This window comes from Carcharhinus amblyrhynchos, chromosome 5, assembly GCF_965287045.1.
Source record: "Carcharhinus amblyrhynchos chromosome 5, sCarAmb.v2.hapA, whole genome shotgun sequence".
Classification (NCBI taxonomy): domain Eukaryota; kingdom Metazoa; phylum Chordata; class Chondrichthyes; order Carcharhiniformes; family Carcharhinidae; genus Carcharhinus; species Carcharhinus amblyrhynchos.
The window spans coordinates 7,177,618-7,204,433 of NC_137328.1; the positions used below are offsets into that span (position 1 = coordinate 7,177,618).

Here is a 26,816-nt window from a genome sequence, read left to right on the forward strand (position 1 = left end):
CCATTTTGGTTGTTCCAAGGGCCTTAACGCTCAGTCGTGAATTGACTGAGTTGATATAAATGCTCTTCATGGGTGGATAAGATCTGGTTAGGTATCATGATTTCAAGTTTTTAAATCCCTAGCTCTTAAAACATGGAAAATAGGCTTAAATTGTTAGTGAGATTAAAAAAAAACCCTCTGCTGGTTTTTTTTTGATTGACATCATCTGGTGTAGAAAATAAACTACCATTTGTTCATATAGTTTTAATAGTGGTCTTTGCTGATCTTTCCCAAAGGCAATTATTATGCCATTATGAATGGCTGGCTGAGTTTCAAAAAAACTACAGTTATCTCAGCAGGAGTTCTGAATTCACAGTTTGATTGACAGTTTTAAAGAGCCTATTAAATAGTTTGTTGTCTTTTATGTAGGGTCTAAATAGAAGTTTGTTTTCATAAGCGATTATGCATTTGAAATTTAAAACCTTTGAGTCGGTTTCATGAATTAAGAGTTTTTTTTAACTTTCAACTGTGTAAGGGTGAGAGTTGTATTAGATTGTTAGAAGCTTATTGTTCTTTAATTTCCAAATAGTTGCTGAGGTTTGGCCATCGTAGATACTGGACGGGTAGCTCTGGAGGTAGCATGGAGATTAAGAGGGGCATGGGAGGTGTGTGGGAAACTTGAGTTGGTATGGAGGGTTAATGGACATGGGTGAGAGGTGAAAGGTGTGAGACATGAGGGCCTATCAGCTACTAAAACAACAGGGAACTGAACTGGATTTCCTACCCAGCCCATACTGGTCCTCACCTGCCTCTGTGGATGCCTACGATCTGTATCTGGGATTGGCAGATCTGATGCTATCCTGTCCCTGTCTCCCCAGCGTGAAAATGAGATCTAACCAAAATTTCTCAATTTCAGTTACCTGACCCAGTAGTGAAAATCTGGCCCATAATCTAAAGCAATCATGTGTTTACTGCATGTACTACCTCCAAGAACCTCTGCCTGCTTTCTTATATTCCACATAAATTGAGAAACAAAAAAGAAAAGTTCAACTTTACCGACCAGTTTAAAACTTCCTGCCGACTCAAAGTGGCATTTTCCTCAGGATAAACTGCAGCTGGGTTTAAGTCTACAAAATGGAAGTGTGACACATTTAGAGATGAGAAATCACTGAGACATATATTTCTCTGAGGATAATGACTAATTCAGTGCAGCTTATGGAATGGCACTTTTTATAAAAATTGTAAGATGCAGATAACTGAATCAGACAGGAATGCTCCCTTAACGTTTATTAAAGTTTTATTTGTTTCGTTTTAATTATTAGTCACAAGTAAGGCTTACATTACCACTGCAATGAAGTTACTGTGAAATTCCCCTAGTTGCCACACTCTGGTGCCTGTTCAGATCAATGCAGCTAACCAGCACATCTTTCAGACTGTAAGAAGAAACTGGAGCAGCCTGAGGAAACCGACACAGACATGGGGAGAATGTGCAATCTCCGCACAGACAGTGACCCAAGCTGGGAAATGAACCTAGGTCTCTGGCACTATGAGGCAGCAGTGCCAACCACTGCGCCACATAAGGGTATTTTTTTGCAGCAAACACTGCTCTCTTGGATTTGAATGTGCCAACTAGCAATTAAATGTTTTGGGAATAATGCATGCATTGTAGTTAACATTCTGGCCAAAATCCTGTTAGATCCAACACCATCCTTTGTTTCCTATGCTTGCTCTTCCCAAACTAAGATTTTAGCCTGAGGGTTCACTGCAAGTGGAGATAAGATCTGGCAGGATACAGGTCAATCAATGTTGATTTACTCATATGCTTTAACCTTAACTGCTACATTAATTATCTGGTCTTTTAAAGAAATGTAGCTGTTGATTTGTTAATATACCCTTCAGGCACTGATTTTTTAATCTAACCCACAACGATTTTGAAACGCTTTGAGAGAGTAAATGGGGAGAAACTATTCCCACTGTTCAGATGGTCTGTAACCAGAGGATCCAGATTTAAGACAATTGACAAAAAAAAAAACAGGAGAGAGATGAAAATTATTTTTGAACACTTGAGTTGTTCAGATCTGGAATTCACTGTTTGAAAGAGTGCTGGAACCAGATTAAATAGTAAATTTCAAAAGGATATTGAATAAATATTTGAAAAGAAAAAATGTTGGACTATGGGAAAGAATGGCAGAGCAGGACTAACTGGATAGCACTTTCAAAAAGAGTGGATGTCAGGTGGCAAAGCCAGGGTGCCAGGGGCAGTGCAAAGGGATGGGGCCTGAGGGGGTCATGAAGGAGCCCATGGGGTTATGCAAGGAGGGCATGCAGGGGAAACATGCAAGCAATGCATGCAGGAGTTCATGGAGAGGTTCATGCAATTCTAACAGGATTGTACCAGCTAGTACGTGAATAATAATTCAGAAATAATCTTACAACCAAATCCCATGTCTCACCTTTCACTTTAGCGAGGCTGTTGGTCAATGTAGCTCTAATGCAGTCTGAATCCATCCTGATGATGATTAATACCTATGCAAGACAAATCACATTTAAAATGATTCTGCACTTCAAATAAATTCAGGTGCGCCACAAAAAATGTTTCCATAAATGAAGTGTGCCAATTATTGTCACAAATGAAAACTCTGACTAATTTAAAGGAAAGCCAGTGTTTTTATATTTCATTCAACCATACATAAATGAAAATGTAGTGCAAACTAAGACCTTCAATTCGCCACTCCTCATCTTAACATTCTCAATAATCAAAGTCAAAACTCCATCATTTGGTATCGACAACAAAGACTGAAAGTTTTACATTTATCTAAAAACACAATGTAACCAGTGAGAACTTTGTATTGGATGTAAGGTGACCAATGATAACAAGCTGTAAGGGTCAGCTGACCCAGTAAACTGTGGAACCAAATACAGAATGATGTAATAGTGAATCAGCTGGTTAGCTGACTATAAATAAGAACCTGTTTGGAGTTGTGGGGAGCTTCGGGTGGCCCAGGGCAAGGCCCTAAGCCTGGAGTAATGAAGTTTCTTTATTAAACACTTCCTTTGATTTATAAGTTGGAGTAAGCTTTGTTATATTTTTATCGTCTGCATTTGAAGAGTTCCTTCTGAAGAAACACTCTTCAGCTCCAAACATCTATGCCAGAAATCTCCAACCTCACCCGTGGCTGGGATTCTCCAGTCCCGCTGCAGTGAATGGAGGCCAGGATTCTCCAGCCTCACATCAATGAGGTGGCGCACCATTCACTAGTGGTGGGATCTTCTGGTCCCGCCACTGTCAATGGGGTTTCTCATTGAGCCACCCCACTCCAGGAAACCTGCAGCGGGGGTGCACTGCCGGCAGCATCAGAGAATCTGCCAATAGCGAACAGCTGGAGAAGCCCGGCTGAAATTCTGCTGAGCACCAAATTCTCCAAATTCTTGTTGGCAGGGGAAGCAGGCTGAACGAGTTTGGAGAATTTTGCCCTTAATTGCTGACGTTATAAAGATTGGAATATACTTGTGTGGAAATGAAAAGGTTTGTGACATAATTACTTACACTAAGTGATCTATATGCTTCCTACATTCTAATGTGATATTTGACCAGTATTTATGTAAAAATTGATTCATTGGCCAGAATTCTCTGGCTCCCATCAACGTGTTTCTCAGCAGTGAGAGGCAGTGCACCGTTCACTAGATCTTTTGGTCCCGTCACTGTTAATGGGATCTCCATTGTAGCCATCCCATGTCACCGTGAAACCCGTGGTGGGGGCGCCCTGCCGGCGGGATGAGAGAATCTGCCACGAGCGAACAGCCGGAGAATCCCAGCCATTACTCCTTACATGGGCAGCACGGTAGCACAGTGGTTAGCACTGCTGCCTCGCAGCACCAGGGGCTCGAGTTCGATTCCCGGCTTGGGTCACTGTCTGTGTGGAGTTTGCATTTCTTCCCCGTGTCTACGTGGGTTTCTTCTGGGTGTTCCGGTTTCCTCCCACAATCCAAAGATACATGGGTTAGGTTGATTGACCATGCTAATTGACCGTAGAATCAGGGGGATTAGCAGGGTAGATGTGTGCAATTACAGGAATAAGCCTGGATGGGATGTGATTGGTACAGGCTCAATGGGCAGAATGACCTCCTTTTGTACGGTAGGGATTCTATACCAAAACATTGAACGAATTCACGAGATGGTTAGGTATAGCACTTGGGGCGAATGGGATCAAAGGTTATGGGAGAAAAGCTAGATTAGGCTGTTCAGTTGGGCAATCAGCCATGAATCAGGCTCCAAGGGCCAAATGGCCCCCTCCTGTTCCTACCTTCTACGTTTCTATGATTCTATACATTGAAAGCCATATTTGCATTTCTTATATTCAGAATGGGATATCAATAACAAGGAGTAATGAAAAGCCCTTCAAAGTCCCCATATTTTAGAATAAAGGGCACTGTCTACAATGGTTCATACCTTGTATTCTTTTATCTGAGTAGTTTGTATCCACATTAAAATCTGATTCTCAAGTTCATCCACTTTTGGGTTGCTTTCCTGCTTATTCTGACTGACATACTGAACAATTCGGAGTTTCTTCCAAATGTCATCTAAACACGAACCCAATGTGCTTACGTACATTTCCTTGGCTTTGAACAAATATGCTGTAAATGAAATAAGTAGAGATGAGAAAGACACTTAAAAGGCCTCGCAAAATGAACAGCACAACATCTAAGTCTCAGAGGCAAGTAAGACTGCAATGAAAACACAACTTTCCTACTGCTTCAGTCTATTTTTCAAAATATCAGGGGGTGTTACTGAGGTTTAGGAAACAATGTTAAGAAACAAAGTTTCATGCACTGTTGAAAACAGAGACTTCTGTTGAAGATTTTTGTTGTGCACTCATCAGGACATTCACAAGAATACCAATTATACACCAACTGAATTTAAACAATGCTTGGCAGCTAACTGTTCCCTGGTGCATTCTCTATGGCAGTATCTCTGCCAATCAGCACTCTCTCCTCAGACAGTATGAATTGCTGTTCCCTTTACAATTGGTATCTTTGTGAAAGTGAGTCCACGACGAAAAGTTTCAACAACTGGGCAGCTAAAATTTACTGGCTTCATTGCGCTTGGCGCAGATTGCATTGGGGTGGAGTGGTGTTGGACAACCACAGGCGAAGGGTCTAGCGTGTTCAGCACTGGCATGAAATCCCATTGTGATCCTCCCAGCCACTCTACCCAGACGTAACCTAGTTCCTACCATTAGCATTAAAATATGCCAAGACTGAGACCAGATTGTCCCTGCTCCCAAGATTCTCTGACACTTGGGTGCACAGGAAGCCAGCGAGAATCCAGCACTGGTCCCCACAAATGGATGCTAGGCATGATGACCATATCGGGGAGGTTCAGCTGGGAACTGCCAGGATACAGTAAAAAGTCTGACAACACCAGGTTTTAGTCCAACCGATTTATTTGATAATAGACTCACTATTATCAAATAAATCGGTTGGACTAAAACCTGGTGTTGTCAGACTTTTTACTGTGTTTACGCCAGTCCAACGCCGGCATACCCACATCATAACTGCCAGGATGCCAGGGATAGTACCAAGGAGTGGGGCCTGAGTGCAGTCATGCAGGGGAGGACATGATGGAGGTCATGAAGAGGGAGGAATACAAGGATACATGTAGGGGGACCCATCTGAAGGGCCCAATGCCCTGATGCCAGCGATCTATGTTGGGAATGGAGGGTGAGGAAACATGCCTTCAATAAGGGGATGAAGGTCCCCAGTGTTTTTGAAGGAAGGTCTTCAACGTCACTTTGCGATTGGGCACCTTTAAAAAATGGAGTCTGACCTCTGTGAAGCCGGGCTTGCCGGCATGTTTAAGTCCCGTCCCCCTCAGAATTAGTACAAAGCTCGCTTCTCTCCCAAAAAATGCGTGTGGGAAAATTGTGATCTGATTTGTGCTGGCAATCATAGACACAGGAAGCTGGGGTAGGCCATTTGGCCCTTTGAACCTGTTCCGCCATTCATTCTGATCTTGGTTGGTCATCGAATTCAACATTCCGATCCCCCCTTCCCTCCAAATCCCTTGATTCCTTTAGCCCCAACAGCTATACCTAATTCCTTCTCAAAATCAGACAATGTTTTAGCCTCAACTACATTCGGTGATAATGAATTTCACACATTCACCACCCTCTGGGTGAAGAAATTTGTCCTCATCTTAGTTCTAAAATGTTTACCCCTTATCCTCAAAATATGACCTCTAGTTCTGGACTTCCCCATCATTGGGAACATTCTTTCTGAATCTACCCTGTCTAACCCTGTTAGAATTTTTCTCTGAGATCCCCTCTCACTTTTCTAAACTCCAGTGAATATAATCCAAACTGACTTAGTCTCTCCACATATGACAGCCTTCGCTCCCAGGAATCAGCTTGGTAAACCTTTGCTGTGCTCTCCTTGTAGCAAGTACATCCTCCCTCAGCTTAGGACATCAAAACTGCACACAATACTTCAGATGTGACCTCAGCAACACCTTATACAATTGCAGCAAAACATTCCTATCCCTATACTCAAATCTTCTCACTATGAAGGCCAACATGCCATTTGCCTTCTTTACTGTCTGCTGTACCTGTGTGCTTACTTTCAGCGACTGATGCATGAGGACTCCAAGGTCTCATTGAGTATCTACCTCTCTCAATTTACACCCATTCGAGTAATAATCTGTCTTCCTATTATTGCTACCAAAGTGCAAAACCTCACATTTATCCACATTATACCTGCCATGCAGATGCCCACACACTCAGCCTCTCCAAATCACCCCGAAGCATCTCTGAATCCTCCTCACAGTTCACCCACCCACCCAACTTTGTATCATCTGCAAATTTGGAGATAATATATTCAGTTCCCTCTTCCTAATCATTAATGTATAATGTGAACAGTTGGAGTCCGAGCACAGATCCCTGAGTAACTCCACTAGTCAGTGACTGTCAATCAGAAAAAGACCCATTTGTGCCAACTCTTTGCTTCCTATCTGCTAACCAGCTTTCTATCATTCTCAAGACATTACCCATGTGCTTTAACTTTACATAGTAGTTGGCTGTGTGAGACCTTGTCAAAAGCCTTCTGGAAGTCTAAATAAACCACATCCACTGGTTCTCCTCGGTCAACTCTACTTGTTACATCCTCAAAGAATGCCAATAGATTCGTCAAACATGACTTCTCTTTTGTAAATCCATGCTGACTTTGTCTGATTAAACCACTGCCTTCCAAATGCTGTCATGAAATCCTTAATGATGGACTTTAGCAAATTCCCCAGTACCGATGTCAGTCTGTATACCACCCCCACCAATGTTTTTTGCCCCTTGTTGTTTCTTAACTCGACCCATACAGATTCCACATCATCTATGCGAATATCTTTACTCAATATCGTACCAATATCATCTTTAATCAACAATGCAACTCCACCACCTTTTCCTTTCCGTCTGTCCTTCCTAAACACGGAATAGCCTCAATGTTTAGTTCCCATCCTTGCTCACCTTGTCCCTGAAATGCCAGCCAAATTATGCCCCTTTACCTCTATCTGTGCAACTAATTCATCCTTTTGTTTCAAGTGCTCCGAGCATTCAGACAAAATCTTATGGTGGGCACTTTTAACATTTTTTCCTTTCCTACTATTTTTCACTTGGTCCTTATCTGAAACTGGCCCTTGATTTCTCTGCCTACCACTTTCCTTATTTTCCTTACTGTCTTTTCCTCTTGTCCTTAATTCCCCCGCTCTGACTCCTTGAAAAGGTTCCCACCCCCTGCCATATTAGTTTAAACCCTCCCCAACCACTCTAGCAAGCAACCCCCACCTCCCCCCCGCCCCCCAAGGACATCAGTCCTGGTCCTGCCCAGGTGTAACCTATCCAGTTGGTACAGGTCCTATCTCCCCCAAAACCAATTCCTATGCCCTAGGAATCTGAGATCCTCCCCCTCACACCATCTGTTCAGCCACATATTCACCCTATGTATCATTGTGTTTCTACTCTGACTAGCACGTGGCACAGGTAGTAATCCTGAGATCACTACCTTTGAGGTCCTACTTTTCACCTTGCTTCCTAGCTCCCTAATTCTGCTTTTAGGACCTCATCCCTTTTTTACCTATGTCGTTTGTACCAACACGTACTACAACCACTGGCTTTTTGCCTTTTTCCCTTCAGAATGTTCTGCAGCTGCTCCAAGACATCTTTGACCCTAGCACCAGGGAGGCGACATACCATCCTGGAGTCTCGTTTGCAGCCACAGAAACTCCTGACAACTGAATCACCTATAACTATTGCATTCACATTTTTTACTCCTCCCCTCTGCAGCAGAACCAATCATGGTACAATGGATTGGCTGTTGCTGTTTTCTCCTGAAAGGCCATTCCCCTGAACAGTATCCGTAACAGTATATCTGTTTTGCACAGGAATAGCCACAGGAGATTCCTCACTGCCTGTCTACCTCTCTTGCTCTGCCTGGTAGTCACCCATTCTCTTCCTTCTTGTAGAGTCTGAGCCTGTGGTGTGACCATCTCTCTGTTTGTGCTATCCACAATACTCTCTGCCTCACGGACGCTCCAGTATCTCTAGCCACCACTCCAGTTCTGAAAAGTAGGCTTCCAGGAGTTACAGCTGGAGACATTTCCTGCACACACGCTGGCCCCAGGCATTGGAAATGTGCTTTGTGCTCCATGTGCTTCCCACATGGAGCATGAAGAGCAGACCATGGCTTGCAGCTCTCCTGTCATGTCTTACCCCTCTAAATTAAACTTAAAACTTTTGAAAGATGTTCTGTTTCAGATTATATTCAATTCTCTAGGGCTCTTCTTTCCTGTTCTTTGTCAATATCAAATATAACCTTTACAAACTATAAACCACAGAAATTACCTCTGAGACTACAAGTGATAAAATTATTAAATACTTACCCAACCTTCCTACTTACCAATCAGCTGCTTCCCTTGTACCCTCTACGACTGCAGCTGGGCACGACCACACTTTGTTTTTACCTTGCTTATGTCCTTAAAGTGCCCTTTCTTTTGGTTAGGGGAAGAGGGAGGGAGGGAGGCACCAATATAGTGTTTTGGGTTTAACCGCTTCTTGTTACAACCACATTGGTTTTCTTATTCAAAGTGACACTTAGGGTGGAATTTTCCTATCCCATCTGTCATGGGAATCGTAGTAGGTGGGACAGAATATCTGGTGGATCATTTAAGGTCCACTGACCTCAGGTGAGAATTTCTGGTCTTGGGTGCTGGAAGGTTCCTCCCTTAAACATTTTTGGGAAAATTACACCCAGTATGTCTCTTTTTTTTAAGCAATAACTGAATATCTTATGTCTTCTGTTATGTAAGTCAATTTTCAAGTTAATAACAAGAATATTAATATATTTTTCTGGGAAATTTTGAAGTAGAGCACAAATGATAAATATCATAAACCCATTGGGAAAAAGCACATAAATTGATGCAATTTTGTGCATGTTGCATATATGGGTAATGCTTTTTAAGAAGGATTCTATTTCTTAATACACAGGATTAAAAAATTCTTAAAGACAAGGAATGATAGCATAAAAATGTTAACATTTGAAATGGACATTAAGCATGAAGGGAAACTCTGTTTCCAGCGAGTTTTGCCAATTGTTGACTGAATATCGAGTTGGGACATTTTGAAAAAAAAACCCAACCAAATATACATGTTGTTGGCCGTTTCCCACCTTATGAGGTTAGGGAAAGGTTGCCCTCCTTTATAACCATGATGTGGGGATGCTGGCGTCAGACTGGGGTAAACACAGTAAGAAGTTTCACGACACTAGGTTAAAGTCCAACAAGTTTATTTGGTAGCACAAGCTTTCAGAGTAGTGCCCCTTCATCAGGTGGCCTGCGCTACCAAATAAACCTGTTGGACTTTAACCTCCTTTATAACAACAGCCGGTATTTAAAACTGTTTTATTAACCATAACTATACCTATCACTTGTTTGCAGCTTAATCAATTGGATAATGATAAAAACAAAATAGAAACATTAATAGCTGGCCCCTTAAAAGTGGGGGGGGGGGGGAGAGAGGGAGAGAGAGAGACGTTGAGAGGGTTGTGTGATCAGATTGCCCAATGGGAATTGAACACGGGGATCTCGGGGAAGAGTGTGGGCTTTTGCAGCCAGAATGATCTTAGTTCTGGAAGTGAGAACATCCTGAAAGTACTCTGTGCATATATGTGTTTGTAAACAAAATGTTATAGTTCGTTAAATTAACTGGTGATTGCCAATCCTTGTAATTATTGCAAAACTCATACTGAAAAAAAAATGATCGTCTCCCTCACTGATACTTTTCTGCGGAATTGAATTTGTTGCTTTTATCTTAACTACTGGCACACTTTTATCTTGAGTCAGTTACAGAAACCCATTTCCTTCTGTAATTCATACCTATAGCAGTATCAAGGTCACACATCAACAGAAGATCACGAACAGTCACCAGTAGATGAAGCAGTGCCGCATGCTTATACAACTGAACTTCATTTTCATCATGCTTGTCTAGGGCAGAAAGAGTTATTTTATGTATCAAAATATCTACTATGATTTTGGTGTAAACAAGACATCATTACCATTTTTGATATTTTACATGTTTCCGGCCATGTTTGTTGCCAAGTCCAATGTACCCTGCTGTGGTCAGACATGACCCAGACTGAGGTATACAACTGCAAAACATTTTATATGCAATCTTACAATGTCATTATGTCACTAGTCATAGAATCCCTACAGTACAGAAGGAAGCCATTAACCCATCGGGACTGTACCGACCACAATACCGACCACAATCCCACCCCAGGCCCAATTCCATAACCCTCATTTACCCTGTTAATCCCCCTCATACTAGAGTCAATTTAGTACGGCCAGTCAACCTAACCCACACATCTTTGGAGTGTGGGAGGAAACCCACGTGGACACCATGCAGAATCCACACAGTGACTCAAGGCCGGAATCGAACCCCAGTCCCTAGCGTCGTGAGCAGCAGTGCTAACCACTGTGCCACGATGCTGTCCCCAGCTGATGTTGCTTTAAAATTAGTTAGTACTTGCAGAGCTGGCAAATTCGAGTGTTGGAATTGTTGTGAAGCCATGCTTCAGAAAAAAATATGAATTGGTTGGCTGGAAACAGCTAATTGAATTTTTAAAAAGACTAAAGCCGGATTCTAATTACTTGAAATCACAGTCAAAAATGGCTAAGAGTTTGCCTCATTGTGCCTCCTACATTCCACAGCCACTGAAATGGAAGCAAATCTCTGCAGAGCCTCATGAGGTACAACTGCCTTGAAGGAGTACGAATGGGGGCCATCTCCAACCTATAATAGCAAAGTAACCTGACAATCATCTGGATATTCAACTAGGTGGAAGCAAACAATTAAACATAATCACTTGGATAATGGTACTCCGGCAATGATTGGAATAGGCCCAGAGTAATCTAACCGTGTAAACCAGACAATTGGAAGCAACTAGTCATGTGTTATATATTTAAGTGATTTCATGATTGCTTTAAGAACTGGTCACATAATTAGATGGTGATGTCATTGGCTCTGATGAAGGGTCATCTTGACTCAAAATGTTGGCTCTAGTCTCTCTCCACAGATGCTGTCAGACCTGCTGAGATTTTCCAGCATCTACAGTATTTTGCATTTATTTCACAAGCTGTTGTTTAGTTTCAGTTTGTACTCTGTATAGGCAAAAGCTCCTTCAATAAATCTGTTGTTAGTTTGAATCTACGTATGCAAATCACATATTTTTGTGCAAAACCCACAAACCCTAATATAGTTAGGACATTATGCCATGTTTTGGTCACTGGGCAATTAGAGAGCGGGGGGTCATATGGCAAGGCAGCAAACCCTTTTGTGTTTAAGCACCTGTTTACTCTGCAGACTGGAGAACAGGCAAATGAGAAGCTGAGAAAACAAGACCCTGAGTGAGTTCCCTCATTCACCCTCTCTCTGTTAAACTCACAAACTCTGAGCTCTGCCTGCTTTTTGATTATTAATGTACCACAGGTAGAGAATAAAGAATCAACTTAGTAACTTGCGTCTCCAGAAAGAAAGATAAGTCAAACATCAACATTTTCACTGCCTCAATGCCAAATCCAGAAGGACAACTAACTACACAGCCTGAAGTTGCCAGGTCAACAACCTTCAGGGTCTGTACACAGCACCTCTTTAACTATATTGGACTTTAAATCATTTATTCTATCCTTTCATTCTAATCTATTTGTCTACGTATAAACTTTTGAGTGTTGAGTGTGTACATGTCTTATTTCACTTAGACCAGGTTAAGTATAATAAATACTATTCTTGATTCTTTTTAAAAACGAAAAGAAACCTGCCTGTGTGCCTCTTTTACAGTCACAGTCCATAAATGCTCATGGTATTGGCAAGCACATCCTTTTCTTTCAAACATCCATTGCGGTCAAACAAGGGGCGGGAAAGAAGAAAGCCATCCTACCCTTCCTCACCTAGTTGTAACAGAATGGTGTTTGAGCTAGCACTAAGGACAACATAGCTCTTCAAATATGTGTAGAGAGCTCCACTCCCTGGTGCCTAACTGGTGATTAAAACTTTATATTAGCAAAGCTGATGTAACAGTATATGTGTCTGTAGGGTTTTCCATATTGCATTACTGTAAAAAGTGCACAATATAAAATGCATGATGTTATAAAGTGTAATCCAACTGAAATCAGTAAAGTACTTTAAGGATTACGCATGTAGCCAATAAAATGTAAAATTGTAAAAATAAATTAAATTGGTTACAATTTCAGGTTCACAGATCACGGGTAAAATCAGGTAGGTAGTGGATCGTAAGAAAAGGAATTTGTGGAATGTCTAAAAGATGGCTTTTTGGAGCAGCTTGTGACAGGGTCTACTAGGGAACAAACAATTCTGGATTTGGTGATGTGTAATGAGGCAGACTCGATTTGGGAACTTAAGGTGAAGGAACCCTTAGAAAGCAATGACCACAATATGATAGAATTTATCTTGAGGTTGAGATGGAGGAGCTGGAATCAGTTGTAACGGTATTACAATTAAATAAAAGTAACTACAAAGACATGAGGGAAGAGCTGGCCAGAGTTGATTGGAAAGGGAGCCTAGCAGGGAAGACAGTGGAACAGCAATGGCAGGAGTTTTGGGGGTTATTCGGGAGGCGCAACAGAAATTCATCCCAAGGAGTAGGAAACATGCTAAGGGGAGAACGAGGCATCCTTGGCTAATGAGGAAAGTCAAGGACAGCAGAAAAGCAAAAGAAAAAGCCTACAAAGTGGCGTGGATTAGAGGATTGGGAATCTTTTAAAAACAAAAAGGACAACTAAAAAAGCAATAAAGGGAGAAGACGAAATATGAGTGTAAGTTAGCTAGTAATATAAAAGAAGTTAGGAAGAGTTTTTTTCAATGTATAAAAGGTAAGAAAGAACAAGGCAGAAATAGCCATTGGACCACTGGAAAATGAGGCTGGAGAAGTAATAATAGGAAACAATGGCAGAGGAACTCAATAGTTACTTTACATCAGTCTTCACTGTGGAAGACACCAGTGGGATGCCAGAACTCCAGGAGAATCAGGGGCACAGGTGAGTGTCCTGGCCATCACTAAGGAGAAGGTTCTAGGGAAACTGAAAGGTCTGAAGGTGGATAAATCACCTTGACTGGAAGGACTACACCCCAAGGTTCTACAAGAGATAGCTGAGGAAATTGTGGAGGCATTGGTGGTGATTCAGGAATCACTGGAGGCAGGGAGGGTCCCAGAGAACTGAAAAGTAGCTAGAGCAAAATAGCTTAAGCTGATTAAAAAGAGAAGGAGGCAACAGACAGGAAATTATAGGCCGGTTAGCCTAACTTCAGTTATTGGCAAGATTTTAGAGTCCATTATTAAAGATGAGATCGCAGAGTACATGGAAGTGCATAAAATAGGACTGAGTCAGCACGGCTTCATCAAGGGGAGGTCATGTCTGACAAATCTGTTAGAGCTCTTTGAGGCAGTGACAGGGGAGTTAGATAAAGGATAACCAGTGGACGTGATTTATTTGGATTTCCAGAAAGCCTTTGACAAGGTGCTGGGGGAGAATAGGTTAAGAGCCCATGGTGTTGAAGAAAAGATTCTGGCATGGATAAAGGGTTGGCTGACTGGCAGGAGGCAGAGAGTGGGGATAAAGGAATCTTTTTCAGTATAGCAGCTGGTGACTACTGGTGTGCCTCAGGGGTCAGTGCTAGGACCACAGCTTTTCACAACATACATTAACTATTTGGAAGAAGGAACTGAAGGCACTGTTGCTAAGTTTGCAGATGATACAAAGATATGCAAAGGGACAGGTAGTGTTGAGGAAGCAGGGAGGCTGAAGAAGGACTTGGACAGGTTAGGAGAGTGGGCAAAGAAGTGGAAAAATGCACATTGGAAGGAGGAATGGAAGCATAGACAATTTTCTAAATGGGGAAATGCTTAGAAAATCAGAAATACAAAGGGACAGGGGAGTCATTATTTAAGATTCTCTTAAGATTAATGTGCAGGTTCAGTCAGCAGTTAGCAAGGCAAATGCAATGTTAGCATTCATGTCGAGATGGCGAGAATACAACAGCAGGGATGTATTTCTGAGGCTGTATAAGGCTCTGGTCAGACCCCATTTAGAGTATTGTGAGCAGTTTTGGGTCCTGTATCTAAGAAGGATGTGCTGGCCTTGGAAAGGGTCCAGAGGAGGTTCACAAGAATGATCCCTATTGTATGAGGAATGGTTGCGCATTTGTTGGAGTCTGTACTTGTTGGAGTTTAGAAGGGTGAGGGGGATCTTATTGAAACTTACAGGATACTGCGAGACCTGGACATGGAGAGGATGTTTCCACTAGTCGGCAAAACTAGAACCAGAGAGCACAACCTCAGGCTAAAGGGACGATCCTTTAAAACAGAGATGAGAAGGAACTTTTCTCAGCTAGAGTGGTGCATCTGTGGAATTCTTTGCCGCAGAAGGCTGCGGAGGCCAGGTCATTGAGTGCCTTTAAGACAGGGATAGATAGGTTCTTGATTAATAAAAGGAATCAGGGATTATGGGGAAAAGGCAGAAGAATGGGGATGAGAAAAATATCAGCCATGATTGAACGGAGGAGCAGACTCGACAGGCCGAGTGGCCTAATTCTGCTCCTTTGTCTTATGGTGTAAACTGGTGCTGCCCTTGTGATGATGGTGCTCCCACAATTAAGTCACATAGAAAATTTCAGGATATTGACTCAGCGAACAGAGTGATATATTTCCAAGTCATGATGATAGATGATTTGAAGAACAGATATACCAGTACCAATGTTCTCATAACACTATCCCTCATCCTTCTCTGATGCAAGAAATTACAGAGGAGGGAGGTAATGTGGGAGCACACATGTTGCCACATCCTGTAAATTGTACATACTGCAACCACAGTGTGTTGGCTGAGTGAATTGTTCAATTCTGCTACAGCTACATCCTCCTGACTTGAGCCTTATAGATGGTGTTGAGACTTTGAATGGGCAGGACTTTGGTCAATAGACTATCTAGCCTCTGTTCTGCTCCTATAGGGATGATGCTGATGTATTGATTATGATTAAGACATTAAAAGGTCAAAGGGAGATGCCTAGGTTTTCTCTAACACGAGGTGATCATTAAATGATATTTACATTAAACAAATGTTAATATTAATCATAGATGTTGTGAATGGCATTGGGCCTTCTAGAACCATGGAATCCTACAGTGCAGAAGGAGGGCATTTGGCCCATCGAGTCTGCACAAACCACAAACCCAACCAGGCCCTATCCCCATGCATTTACCCTAGCTAGTCCTGCTGACACTAAGGGGCAATTTAGCATGGCCAATCCACCTAATCTGCACATTTTTGGATTGTGGGAGGAAACTGGAGCATCCGGGTGAAACCCCACGCAGACAACATGCAGACTCCTCACAGACAGTGACCCAAGCCAGGAATCGAACCTGGGTCCCTGGAGCTGTGACTCAGCAGTGCTAACCACTGTGCCACGTTATATCTATAATCAGTGAATAACTCTATCCTGACTGTATGATGAAAATACAGTGATCATGCAATTGAAAGTAATTAGTGTGAAGACACTTATTTGAGGAACTTTTGTAGAAATATCCTAAGGCTTCAATGACTGACTACAATAATTTTCCTTTGGATCAGATATGAATACAGCCACAGAAGGTGTTTCATGTTGACCTCCACTGACTCCAGGTTAGGGGCAGATAATTGCTGAATACCTATTGCTTGACAGCACTAATAGTGACTTCTTCATCATTTTATTTATAACTCGGAGGAGGCTGATATTGTGCTATTTGATTAAATTAAAGTAGCTTCATCAAGTGTGTATCTTACTTTAAGGTAAATCACAATTCTACTAAAGGGATGTTCTATCATAAATAATTTTTCAGCATTCACATATATATTAAATAAATATAACTGCTTGTGACATGTTAACCTTGAGATCAAAATTATTGCATAAATTACAAGGGAAAAGTCACTAACCTAGGAAAGATGGTCAATTTTTATAAAGATTATCGTAGAATCCCTGCAGTGGAGAAGGAGGCTATTCGGCCCACTGAATCTGCACTGACCACAATCCCACCCAGGCCCTATTCCCATTTGGCATGGCCAATCAACCTAACCCACACATTTTTGGACCGTGGGAGGAAACCAGAGCATCTGGAGGAAACCCACGCAGACACAGGGAGAATGTGCATAACTACACAGATAGTGACTCGAGGCTGGAATTAAACCTGGGTCCATGGTGCTGTGAGGTAACAGTGCTAACTGCTGTGCTATCGTGCTGCCTAACCACTCTGCCACCCTAAACACCAGCATAGTCCAGATGGGCTGACTGTCACATTTCTGTACTGTAAATTCCAAGTAATTCTGTGTGAAAAAAATTGCTAAATGTGATGGAATGGGGAGGCAGAAATCTGTGCCCATCATTTCACTGCAGCGTGTATTTGAATTTGACATGCGCTGTGGTTTAAACAAAACTGCTCCATTAGTCTTCACCTTTCTGATTAATTAAGGGACTCCTCTTCCTTCTCAAAGTTGTGCATGTTAAAGATAAAATGACTTACTTTTCAGTTCCAAGAAATGTACAGCTACTGTTACTATATAGAAAATATTGAATTAAAATGAACAGTCTGATGATTTGGAAAGGATGACTCGCAAGTACCTCTGACAGCATCATCATTTGAACTGGCTACTGTGGAACTCAGGATTGTTCAAACAATTCTAACTGGCATTCAGAAGCTTTGGTCAATTACAGAATGAATATTTTACTAATCTGTGTCAAGTAGAGCTGCTGACTGCACACCAGAGTTGTGCGCAAACTGACTAGAAAGGCAACTTGTTTATCTGATAGTACCCAATGTATAATGAATATGATGAAAAGCAGTCATGTAGTTGTGCATCTGGTGGTAACTGTGTTAATATTGAATTTGTCTTGCAATGAAATGCATTCTTTAAATTGGTAATTAAGCATAGTTGCCCTCAATTGGACAAGGGTTAGGGGATTATTGTAAGCGAATATAAACCAGTACACTCTGAGGGAAGATTTTCTGGTCCAACCCACCCTGAGGCCAGAAATTCCTGCCTGAGGTCAACAGACCTTTTGCTTGTCCATTGAATTCTCTGTCCCACCTGCAACAATTCCTGCTGTGTGCCTCCTGCCCAAGTATCAATAAGGAACTGGGAGAACGTCTGCTGTTTTGGATATAAACCTGTTTTAAAGTACAGGAGGCTACCTTTAGACTCATTCTTCCTCACCATACAATAATTGGAATTAACAAACTACAAAGCTTCAAGAAAGGATCAACGTTTCAGGCATACCTTGCCTCTTGACAGTCGGTGAACCAGTTAACAACTTAGGTGGTTCATGCCTTAGATGTCTCTCTTCATACGTTCCAAACTTTTCAATACTTTCCTGAGACGGTCGTCAAAAATATCCTCCAATTTGTCTGATGTTTTTGGCTACTCAAGTGCTGTGGCTGGGATAAGTCCAATGTGGCTAAAGCCATCAATTCTACCCCCTTCTTTGTTTAGCTCATCCTCTTCCACCAATACAATGATGTTTGCTGCTAACAAACTGAATGTAGAACACCCGTCTTTGAAGAGACAGAGTAACTCTTTACATGAGCAACAAGGATACAGGATGCTGGAAAAACTCAGCCGGTCTGGCAGCATTGTAAGGAGAGAAAGCAGAGTTAACATTTTGAGCCTTTTTGGCTCTTCTGGACTGGGAATTTATTGAGGAATTAATTTCTAGGAATCTAATACATTCACCTAATTAGTCTTCAAAAATAATCTGGAAACAGAACATCATGGCCGTATTAAATGCAGGTGACGGGGTCTCACTGGAGATCCAGCAAGATCCTTTTGCCTCCTTTTGAGTGCACTCCTGAGAGCTGCCATCTAGTCAACTTGTCTTTCACTGTCTAAAGCTTTTGTACGTTTGTATGAGATATACAGGAATATATATCCCCATATACAGGATTCTTCATGACCACTTAATATTCTGCTAGATGTTAACTGTTTTAAAATATTTAGAACAAGGGCACTTCAAGACCCTTAATTTAATGATGATTGACAGTCTCAACATTATATATTTTCCTTTTTAGGAGTTATTTAACATGATTTTGAAGCTCATTTTCAGCCATATAGTTATTTTGCAAGCTAATTCATGTTAAACTCATGTGCACTTACTAATATAGAAGGTTTATATATTTTTAAATTACATTTGTGAATTATTTATTTTTCTTGGTTAAAAAAGTGCTGCTTTTAAAAAAAGTTCTTTGTTAATACAAATAGATATGTCTGTATTTATTTCAAAACTATATGACATTCTACATCATTCAGGATGTATAACTGAAAGCAATACTTAATGAAAAATTAAAAAATGGAATACATAACACATTTTTCCTCACTTGTTTTTAACATTTGATTTACTTCTTGTCTTAGATGAATCTGCATACTTGTAAGTTTTTCTTATGTGGGGAGACAGATTAAAACTAACCTTTTTTAGCATCATCACTCACTACCTTCTCCTGATGCTTTAGGAAGAATCTAGTATGGTCAAAAGTGAGTGTAGTAAATGTCCCTGTTGCAGCTATACGAACAGCAGAGTCCTTCATGTGTTTGAGAACAGGGGTTGCTGTGGCCTCCAACAAATAGTATGCTTGACACTGGCTGTCTGCAATCAGAAAGAAAAGACCTTGCCAGTCTACAAAACAATGTAATCATACAGATTCATACAATTCTACCTTCTGCAAGTTGTACTTTTCATCAGTTCGAAAACCATTTTTCATCGCTTGTTCCTGCTTTTTTTTTATTGAAATCTTTATATTCAAGTACTTGAATGTAAACCATTTTAATTGCATAGTGCTGGAGACAGGGGGCATACTGATGCACGCAAGTTTTTTGACAAATGACTCCTGACTTTACATTTTGTGACATTTCCAGCAAAACCTGACTGCAATTCAAATGCAGACAGTCCTATATTGTGTTGACAGCTGCACCTGTACTGAGATCAATGATAAAATACCTCAGGTCAAAAAACATGCAGCGTTCTATTCCTTACATAACTGTTTTTAATGTTAAGAGACAGCAAGTAGAAACATTCACCTTTTCCAAACTTAGTAACTATTTCTACGTTAAAGGGCCAAAGAAATTTTGAATACCTGATGCTTGAACTTTTATCAAAGTACTATTTGCATCTTGTTGAGTGGTTTCCTGTGCAAAAGCTACCTTCGGCGTCTCTGATCTACTGCTCACTGCACTGTTGTTAACACTTTCTTCTACTGAAATATAAAGGCAAGACACTTAATTGCTGACAGTCCAGGAGATTAACAACACTTTCCAACTAATAGAGGGGGAAAATTCAAATAAAATGCAAGGAATCCACACACACACAATTTTTAAACAAAAAAAAAATGAATTTAGGTTTCGCTGCCATGGATAAATGCACAGCTCATACTTCAGATCAACTAAGGAAAATGAAAGCTCTTAGGGCCAAGGCATCTGAAGGAATGGATCCAATTGTACAGCAAAGAAAATTGGGGACGAACAAGGGGTCAGAATTGTAGGAGTGCAGAGATTTCTAAAGATAGTAGGGCTGACAAAAGTTACTAAGTGAAACTATCTTCAGCTGTAGCAATCCAGAAAGAAAATTAGTGGGTGGCATTAGTCGTTAGCACTATTGCCTCTCAGCACCAGCGATCCGGGTTTGATTCCTGGCTTAGGTCACTGTCTGTGCAGAGTCTGCACTTTCTCCCCATGTTTGCGTGGGTTTCCTCTGGGTGCTCTGGTTTCCTCCCACAGTCCAAAAGACATGCTGGTTAGGTGCACTGGCCATGCTAAATTCTCCCTCTGTGTACCCGAACAGGCACTAGAGTGTGGTGACTTGGGGATTTTCACAGTAACTTCATTGGAGTGTTAATGCAAGCTGACTTGTGACACTAATAAATAAACATTAAACTTAGTAAAATTTGAATGTGACAGATACTGGAGTTCCAATTTAAGGTATGCAAAATCAGTACCAGTCATTTCCCAAGTTTTATTGATTTTTCCTTCCGAGGATATTAAGGATCAAAATAAAATAAAATTGATAACTGACGAGCCTTTGTTTAAATCCTTTACTTTTGTACAAGTATATTGGTGACACCAGGCTAATACCAGTCGATGCATGGGCCAAGAACCAAAATTAATCTGTACTGATACACTGGGAATTGATTTTGTACCTGCTGAAGTTGCTGACATTGAGTGAAGTTGTGATGTACAGAATGGTAGGAAAATCACTTTATAAGCAGAAACTCTTGATCTCATGTCATGTATAAAGTGATGTGAAAAGGGGGATAAATAGTGAGGAGTGGTGCTGTTACAAAGTTTGCAGAGGGTACTGTTAATAGATACTGAGAGATCCCACCCATCTTTTTCCTTCAAAGAGCTGTGTGGCATTTGATTGCTTAGATCCATACATACACTTCAGATACATTCATTATGGCTAATATATATTCACATTCACGGGATCCACAGATGCTGCCAGGCTTGCTGAGTGTTTCAAGCATTTACTGTTTCTATTTTGGATTTCCAGCATCTGCAGTATTTTGCTTTTGTACTCCATCATTCTCTAGTCATATGCTGTTGTGCATGGTAGAAAGACTTTGGGAAGTTAGGAGTTGAGTCACTCGCTGCGGAATTACCCAGCTTTTGACTTGCTTTTGCAGCTATAGGCTGGAATTTTAGCAAAAAATGGCAAAGTGTCAGGGTGTGACTGAAAACCAGCATGATTCTCTCCAAAGAAACTGGCAGGTTTTCTCATCAGGTCGTATGACACATTGTCAAAAAAACATGGGAGCATGTTTCACGATGTCATTTTAAGGGGCGGAGTCTAAATACGCCAGAAAAGCTAGCCTTTAAAAAGGGCACACAAATCAGACCAAGAGTAATCTCCCCCCGCACCAGATCTCAGGGACTCCAAACTGACTAAGAATCATGTTGCTGGAATAATTATTCTGCTATTTTGGGTACATCATAAGGTTAGTGACACATGTGGCAATCTGCATACACCCTCCACTATAGAAAAGCAATCAAAATATTATCTCTGCTGCTATTGTTGAGGCTGGAACATATGTTTCTGGGTTTGTGGCAAAACAGAGCTTCAAATGTTTCCTTAATGCAGCAGATTATGGAAATTACACAATCTTTATTTGCGAGCTAATAAGACCCACAGAACAAAGAGGGCTTTTCCCAGTCTCTTTTCGCCTCTCTGTACCATTCAACGATTATGGGAACTAGAGCAGAAGTTGTAAGTCAGGTCAACACAGGACTTTCCTTCGTACATACAGAAGTACCTAGCTTCCTATTAGAATTCCCCACAAAAGCACAGACAGTTGCCATGTTTCATATGCCCTACATATCCTGCTGACAACACTAAACTGCTTCTTGCAACCTTCCATCACATATCTCCAAATGTCACCACAGAAAATGCTATTCTGCCTCAAATTAAAGACTTCAGGCAGGCTTGAGTGCCACTTTGCCTACATTAAGAGACTGATGTATGAAGCATCCCTCCAGAAGTCTTATCGCAAAGTGCTCAGCATTCCACTTAATTTAAATTACAGATTAGCTTCTTTAGTTGGGACTAGACTATAGTAGTTGGTGTAAATTGTTATCATTATGACTAACTAAAACAAAGATACAAGGTCCCAACCATTATCCCAAAAAGTTCAAAGTACTCAACATTATCATGCAATAACAATACAAAGGACAATCTATTCACTATATTTTAACTTCAGGAATCAAAACGTGGAATTAACTGATCATTTGTTGAATTGAAAATGGGAGAAAACCATGTACAAAATTACCAGGGAGCATTTCGTTTTCATTGTCACTTTTTGGCTGACAAGGAGTTGAAACCTGCTTGGACCGTAGCATTATGAAGTTGCTGAGAGGGTCACAATCTTCCTGGTACGTTTTCATCATGGTGGTGCAGCTATCTTCGGAATCAATGGTGCTCTTATGGGAACTGGTTGATAGTTGTGACTGTAATGGTAATGATTTATATCCGGTACTTATGTCTTGCTGTGCATAGGAATATGTTCTCTCTTCATCTTCAGGGTACGTTTTAATGGAAGTGTTATTATCATCATTAATCAATACTGCAATGTCCGAACTTTCTGTAAAACAAAGTGGGGCATATCTGTTATTACAGCAGGTTTTAAATCTAACTTGTTCAACTTAATAGGTATGACATCTAAATTTCTCCATTAACCTTACCGTAAGAAGCTGGATGCCTTTCAACAATGCAGGAAGGTCAGGCAGCATTGCACAAGGCCTTGTACATTTGTGTCGCTTTAGGTGCAGTCAAGCTATAAGCCTAGCATCAGGGCAATGTAGTTTTAGTTCCTCGCCAATTCTGAACTCATGCAGTTTAAATGTGGTGGTAAGACCCAAGATGACTCCAAATGAAGTACAATAAGACTCCTTCAATCATGCCCTATAAATTCCACAACTCTGGCTGCATTTACACCATTACTTAAGTGGCCATTTAATGAAAATGCTCCGTACATCCATCGTTAGCATTTCAAGCTTGGTCACATTTATTCAAGATTTAGATGATGAAAGCATACTTCACGTGATCAATATACACACTGTAAAGAATTAAAAGCTTACAACCTCATCTTGCATTTGTGCTTTAACTCAGTACACAATAAAATATACCACTATATATAACTCTGTAACTGTACAAACCATTCTAGGGTGAAGGGGTTTTGGAAGCCAGATGAGGACGTACAAAGAGGGGGGGGGTTATATCTTGAGGGGGGGGGCACTGATTGATGGCCCCATCCTTCCTTCTTGCTTTGTCACCAAAATTGATTTAAAAAAAGCCTGCCCAGCTGTAATTAGCCATTTAAGGGTCTCAATAGGTATAAGGGCTAGTGGAAGATATACCCACCCCTCCAAATTATGGGCATTGGGTTGGGGTAGACAGGAAAGCAGTGTGTTAACCATCTGACATGTTGTACATATCCCCTTACTGAAAACGTGTCCACTGAGCAGCTGTAAAATCCAGCCCCATAGAGGTATATATATTTTAAGGTGCAAAGTTGCTTGAGTCTCTAAATCCAGTCATTAAGGAATCCAGTGAAAAGCACACTGGGGAAGAAGTGATAATAAAATGCTCTTTTCTTGCAAGTTTTTATTTATTTCACTGTAGAGTCATTATGTATATTTCTGGTGACTTAAGGAATAAAATCAGTGGACTTACTCTCTAACTGAACTATGTTGACTGGTAAAAATTCTTCCAGTTTTGCAGTCAGCAACTCTTCTACTTCATCCTCATCTGGGTGCAGTTGCTCCATGATGTCTGTCTGCATTGCGGTTACTTTCATATATTCTCCCCATAAACCTTTTAGAGGGGGCTTCATCAGCTCTTCTGGAGAGGCATTTAACAGCTCAATCAGCTCAGAGACGGGTTTATGGCGGAAAGCATCTTCCTGTATCTGAGGTTCTACAAAAAGAACAAAATGAACTATTGGTATTATATTCACAAAGTAAAGAAAAGCAACAATGAAGTATTCCATAAAAGACTGTAACTTCTGGTTTCGGTGAAATTAGGATTGTTAGGAATTTTTTTTTTCCAAATTTAAGAATAAAAGTTCAGTTTCCTCAATCCTGCACATTAAAAATGTTCTCCACGCCTCTGAAGTGCCTCAGCATGTTATTCAACATCAATGGTGCTATGTAAATGCACACTGTAACTCTTAAAAGTTTATTTTTTTAGTCGCAAGTAAGTTTACATTAACACTGCAGTGAAGTTACTGTGAAAATCCCCTAGTCACCACACTCCAGTGCCTGTTTGGATACACTGAGGGAGAATTTACCATGGCCAATGCATTTAACCAGCACATCTTACAGTGGAAGGAAATTGGAGCACCTGGAGGAAACCCACGCAGAGACAGGGAGAACGTGTAGACTCCACACAGACAGTGACCCAAGCTGGGAATCGAACCCGGGTCCCTGGCACTCTGAGGCAGCAGTGCTAACCACTGTGCCACCATGCCACACTTATTCATCCATCTATCCAAATTTAAGTGTATATACTATGAAAATGGTGAGTGGCCTCAAAATTTGAATGTCATGCATCATACGGTATTGCAAAAACGTATATTGATTTTTAAAATTTACCTCTCAACCTCAGAGATGTGGAAGATCTGTAGAAATTTTCTGACTGCCATATCTGAAATTCCAGAAAATCCTTGGTTGTCCCAGATAAAACTGTACTGAAAAAGTGAGAAGAAAACAAGGATGCTTTTACTTAAGCATTGTGTCGATGGTTCTTGAATTTTAGAAATTCAAAATCAGAAAATATTGAATTTGGAATTAAATCATGAATTATACAGAATAAAACTGTACGAATGATAACATATTTGCAAGCACCAGATGTCAGAAAACTCCAGAATTAATTATTAAAAGGTGTGTCAAAAATATTTTTTGTTTATAATAAAACTGTCATCCCCAATCCTCGAGTGAAGTTCAACCTCCACATAAAATAGGCCATTCTTATCATTGCATTGAGGCAACAAGGGAAGGCAAATGACAATCACAGAAACCCTACAGAACAGATAGAAGCCATTCAGTCCATCAAGTCTGCACCAACCACAATCCCACCCAGGCCCTACCCCCCCATATCTTACCCACTAATCCCTCTAACCTACACATCTCAGGGCACTAAGAGGCAATTTTTAGCATGGCCAATCAACCTAACCTGCACATCTTTGGGCTGTGGGAGGAAACCAGAGACCCGGAGGAAAACCATGCAGTCACAAGGAGAATGTGTAAACTCCACACAGACAGTGACCCAAACCGGGAATCGAACCCAGATCCCTGAAGCTGTGAAGCAGCAGTGCTAACCACTGTGCTACCATGCCGCTCACTTGGGTGCATAAGAAATTCCTTCCTCAATCCCCCTCACTGCATATATTCAACTTCATACCAATGTTGCCTTCAGTCTTTTACTAGAGGAAATGGCACTGAGATCCACAACAACACAGAGGTGGCAAAACGTACAAGGGTAAAATTTCACTTTAATCACCTGTGCACAAATCTGACAGAGTGGATTGTCCGCCTTTCATAGAACCCATCTGATTTTCAATTCATTGAATTGAGCCGTACAAGTTTAGCACTCCATTATTAGTGGGTGGCTCTCACCCACTAATAATGGAGGAAGTAGATACATCTGAAAGTGTGGACACCCATTCTGAAGCCCAAAGACCAAGTGGAATCGAGCCAGGTTAGTTACAACAAGGTAAAGGTGAAATCACTGGTGTGCAATATCATTCCAGCATAACAGTCCATCCAGGGCAGTGGAATCAGTAACACAATTCACCTCTTTAGACATCCATATCTGAAGCTGCAAGTTTGAAGTACTGCCCCACAGCACATCTTTAATGTCCATATTTAAAGGCAGTTCAGAAACACAGGAAGGCACCAAAGTAATGGCAAGGCAAGTCAATAAGTTTGATTGTCGATCATCGCACATTGCTAAAGGTTACATTTCAGGACAAAATCGTAAATGACTCTTCATGCAACCTGAGAAATCAACCATCACTATCCAGGATGTTCGAACGTTACTAACTCGTGGGATATTAGAAATATGCTCTGTATATCTATGTATAAGTTGAAGCAAATGACAATTCACCTTTGTTAATGGGGAATCTGTTACTGTTAACTTCAAGTCATGAGACGTTGGCATCACTGGGCCCTATTTTACCATTTTGATTCTAAGTGTTGGTTGGACTTGAAACTGTAAGTGCTTCAGATCCAACTTTTAGACCTGTTCTCAGGCGCCTCCATACTCACTGCCTGAAAAAATACCAGCGATTCCAAATCGCGCTGCACAAGCCTACGGGCGGGGCTTCACAGGCCCAAAGTCCTGCAGCTCCGATCAGCGCCTCCAACCATGCATGCACAGAAAAAAATATTACCGCATGCGGCTCCCCTGCCGCATCGCTCCCGGGCCAGATAATGCCTCCCCCCGGCCCCCATAGACATTGCCCTACCCCCGCAACATTACTTCCCTCCTTATCCCCCCCTAACCCCCAGACCAATCGCGGCCGCCTCCCCCCCCCCCCCCCCCCCCCCGCCAAACACACACTGAACTCAGGCAGAGTGACATCCCCCCTTCCCCTGGGGAACCTTCATGTCCCTTCACTGATCTCACAGAGAATGGCAGCAGATCCCCCCTTCCCCCACACTGATCTCAAGCAGTGAGCCATCGGACGCTCGGCACTTACCCCTTTGCTAACCGGAGCGC

At 41.3% G+C, this 26,816-nt stretch overlaps 1 protein-coding gene across 1 annotated transcript in view; it reads right to left on the minus strand.

The window, feature by feature from the left end:
* shoc1 (shortage in chiasmata 1) overlaps nt 1-26,510 on the minus strand; it is a 46,588-nt gene extending 20,078 nt beyond the window's left edge. Inside the window, exons 1-10 of the mRNA XM_080189578.1 lie at nt 26,488-26,510; nt 24,689-24,783; nt 23,769-24,011; nt 22,366-22,677; nt 19,681-19,800; nt 19,017-19,193; nt 10,394-10,501; nt 4,430-4,614; nt 2,433-2,505; nt 1,040-1,106 (exon numbers count right to left, since the gene is read on the minus strand). Coding sequence (XP_080045704.1) covers nt 1,040-1,106; nt 2,433-2,505; nt 4,430-4,614; nt 10,394-10,501; nt 19,017-19,193; nt 19,681-19,800; nt 22,366-22,677; nt 23,769-24,011; nt 24,689-24,783; nt 26,488-26,510 — 1,403 coding nt within the window. The remainder of the gene's footprint in view (nt 1-1,039; nt 1,107-2,432; nt 2,506-4,429; nt 4,615-10,393; nt 10,502-19,016; nt 19,194-19,680; nt 19,801-22,365; nt 22,678-23,768; nt 24,012-24,688; nt 24,784-26,487) is intronic.
* Nucleotides 26,511-26,816: the final 306 nt, after the last annotated feature.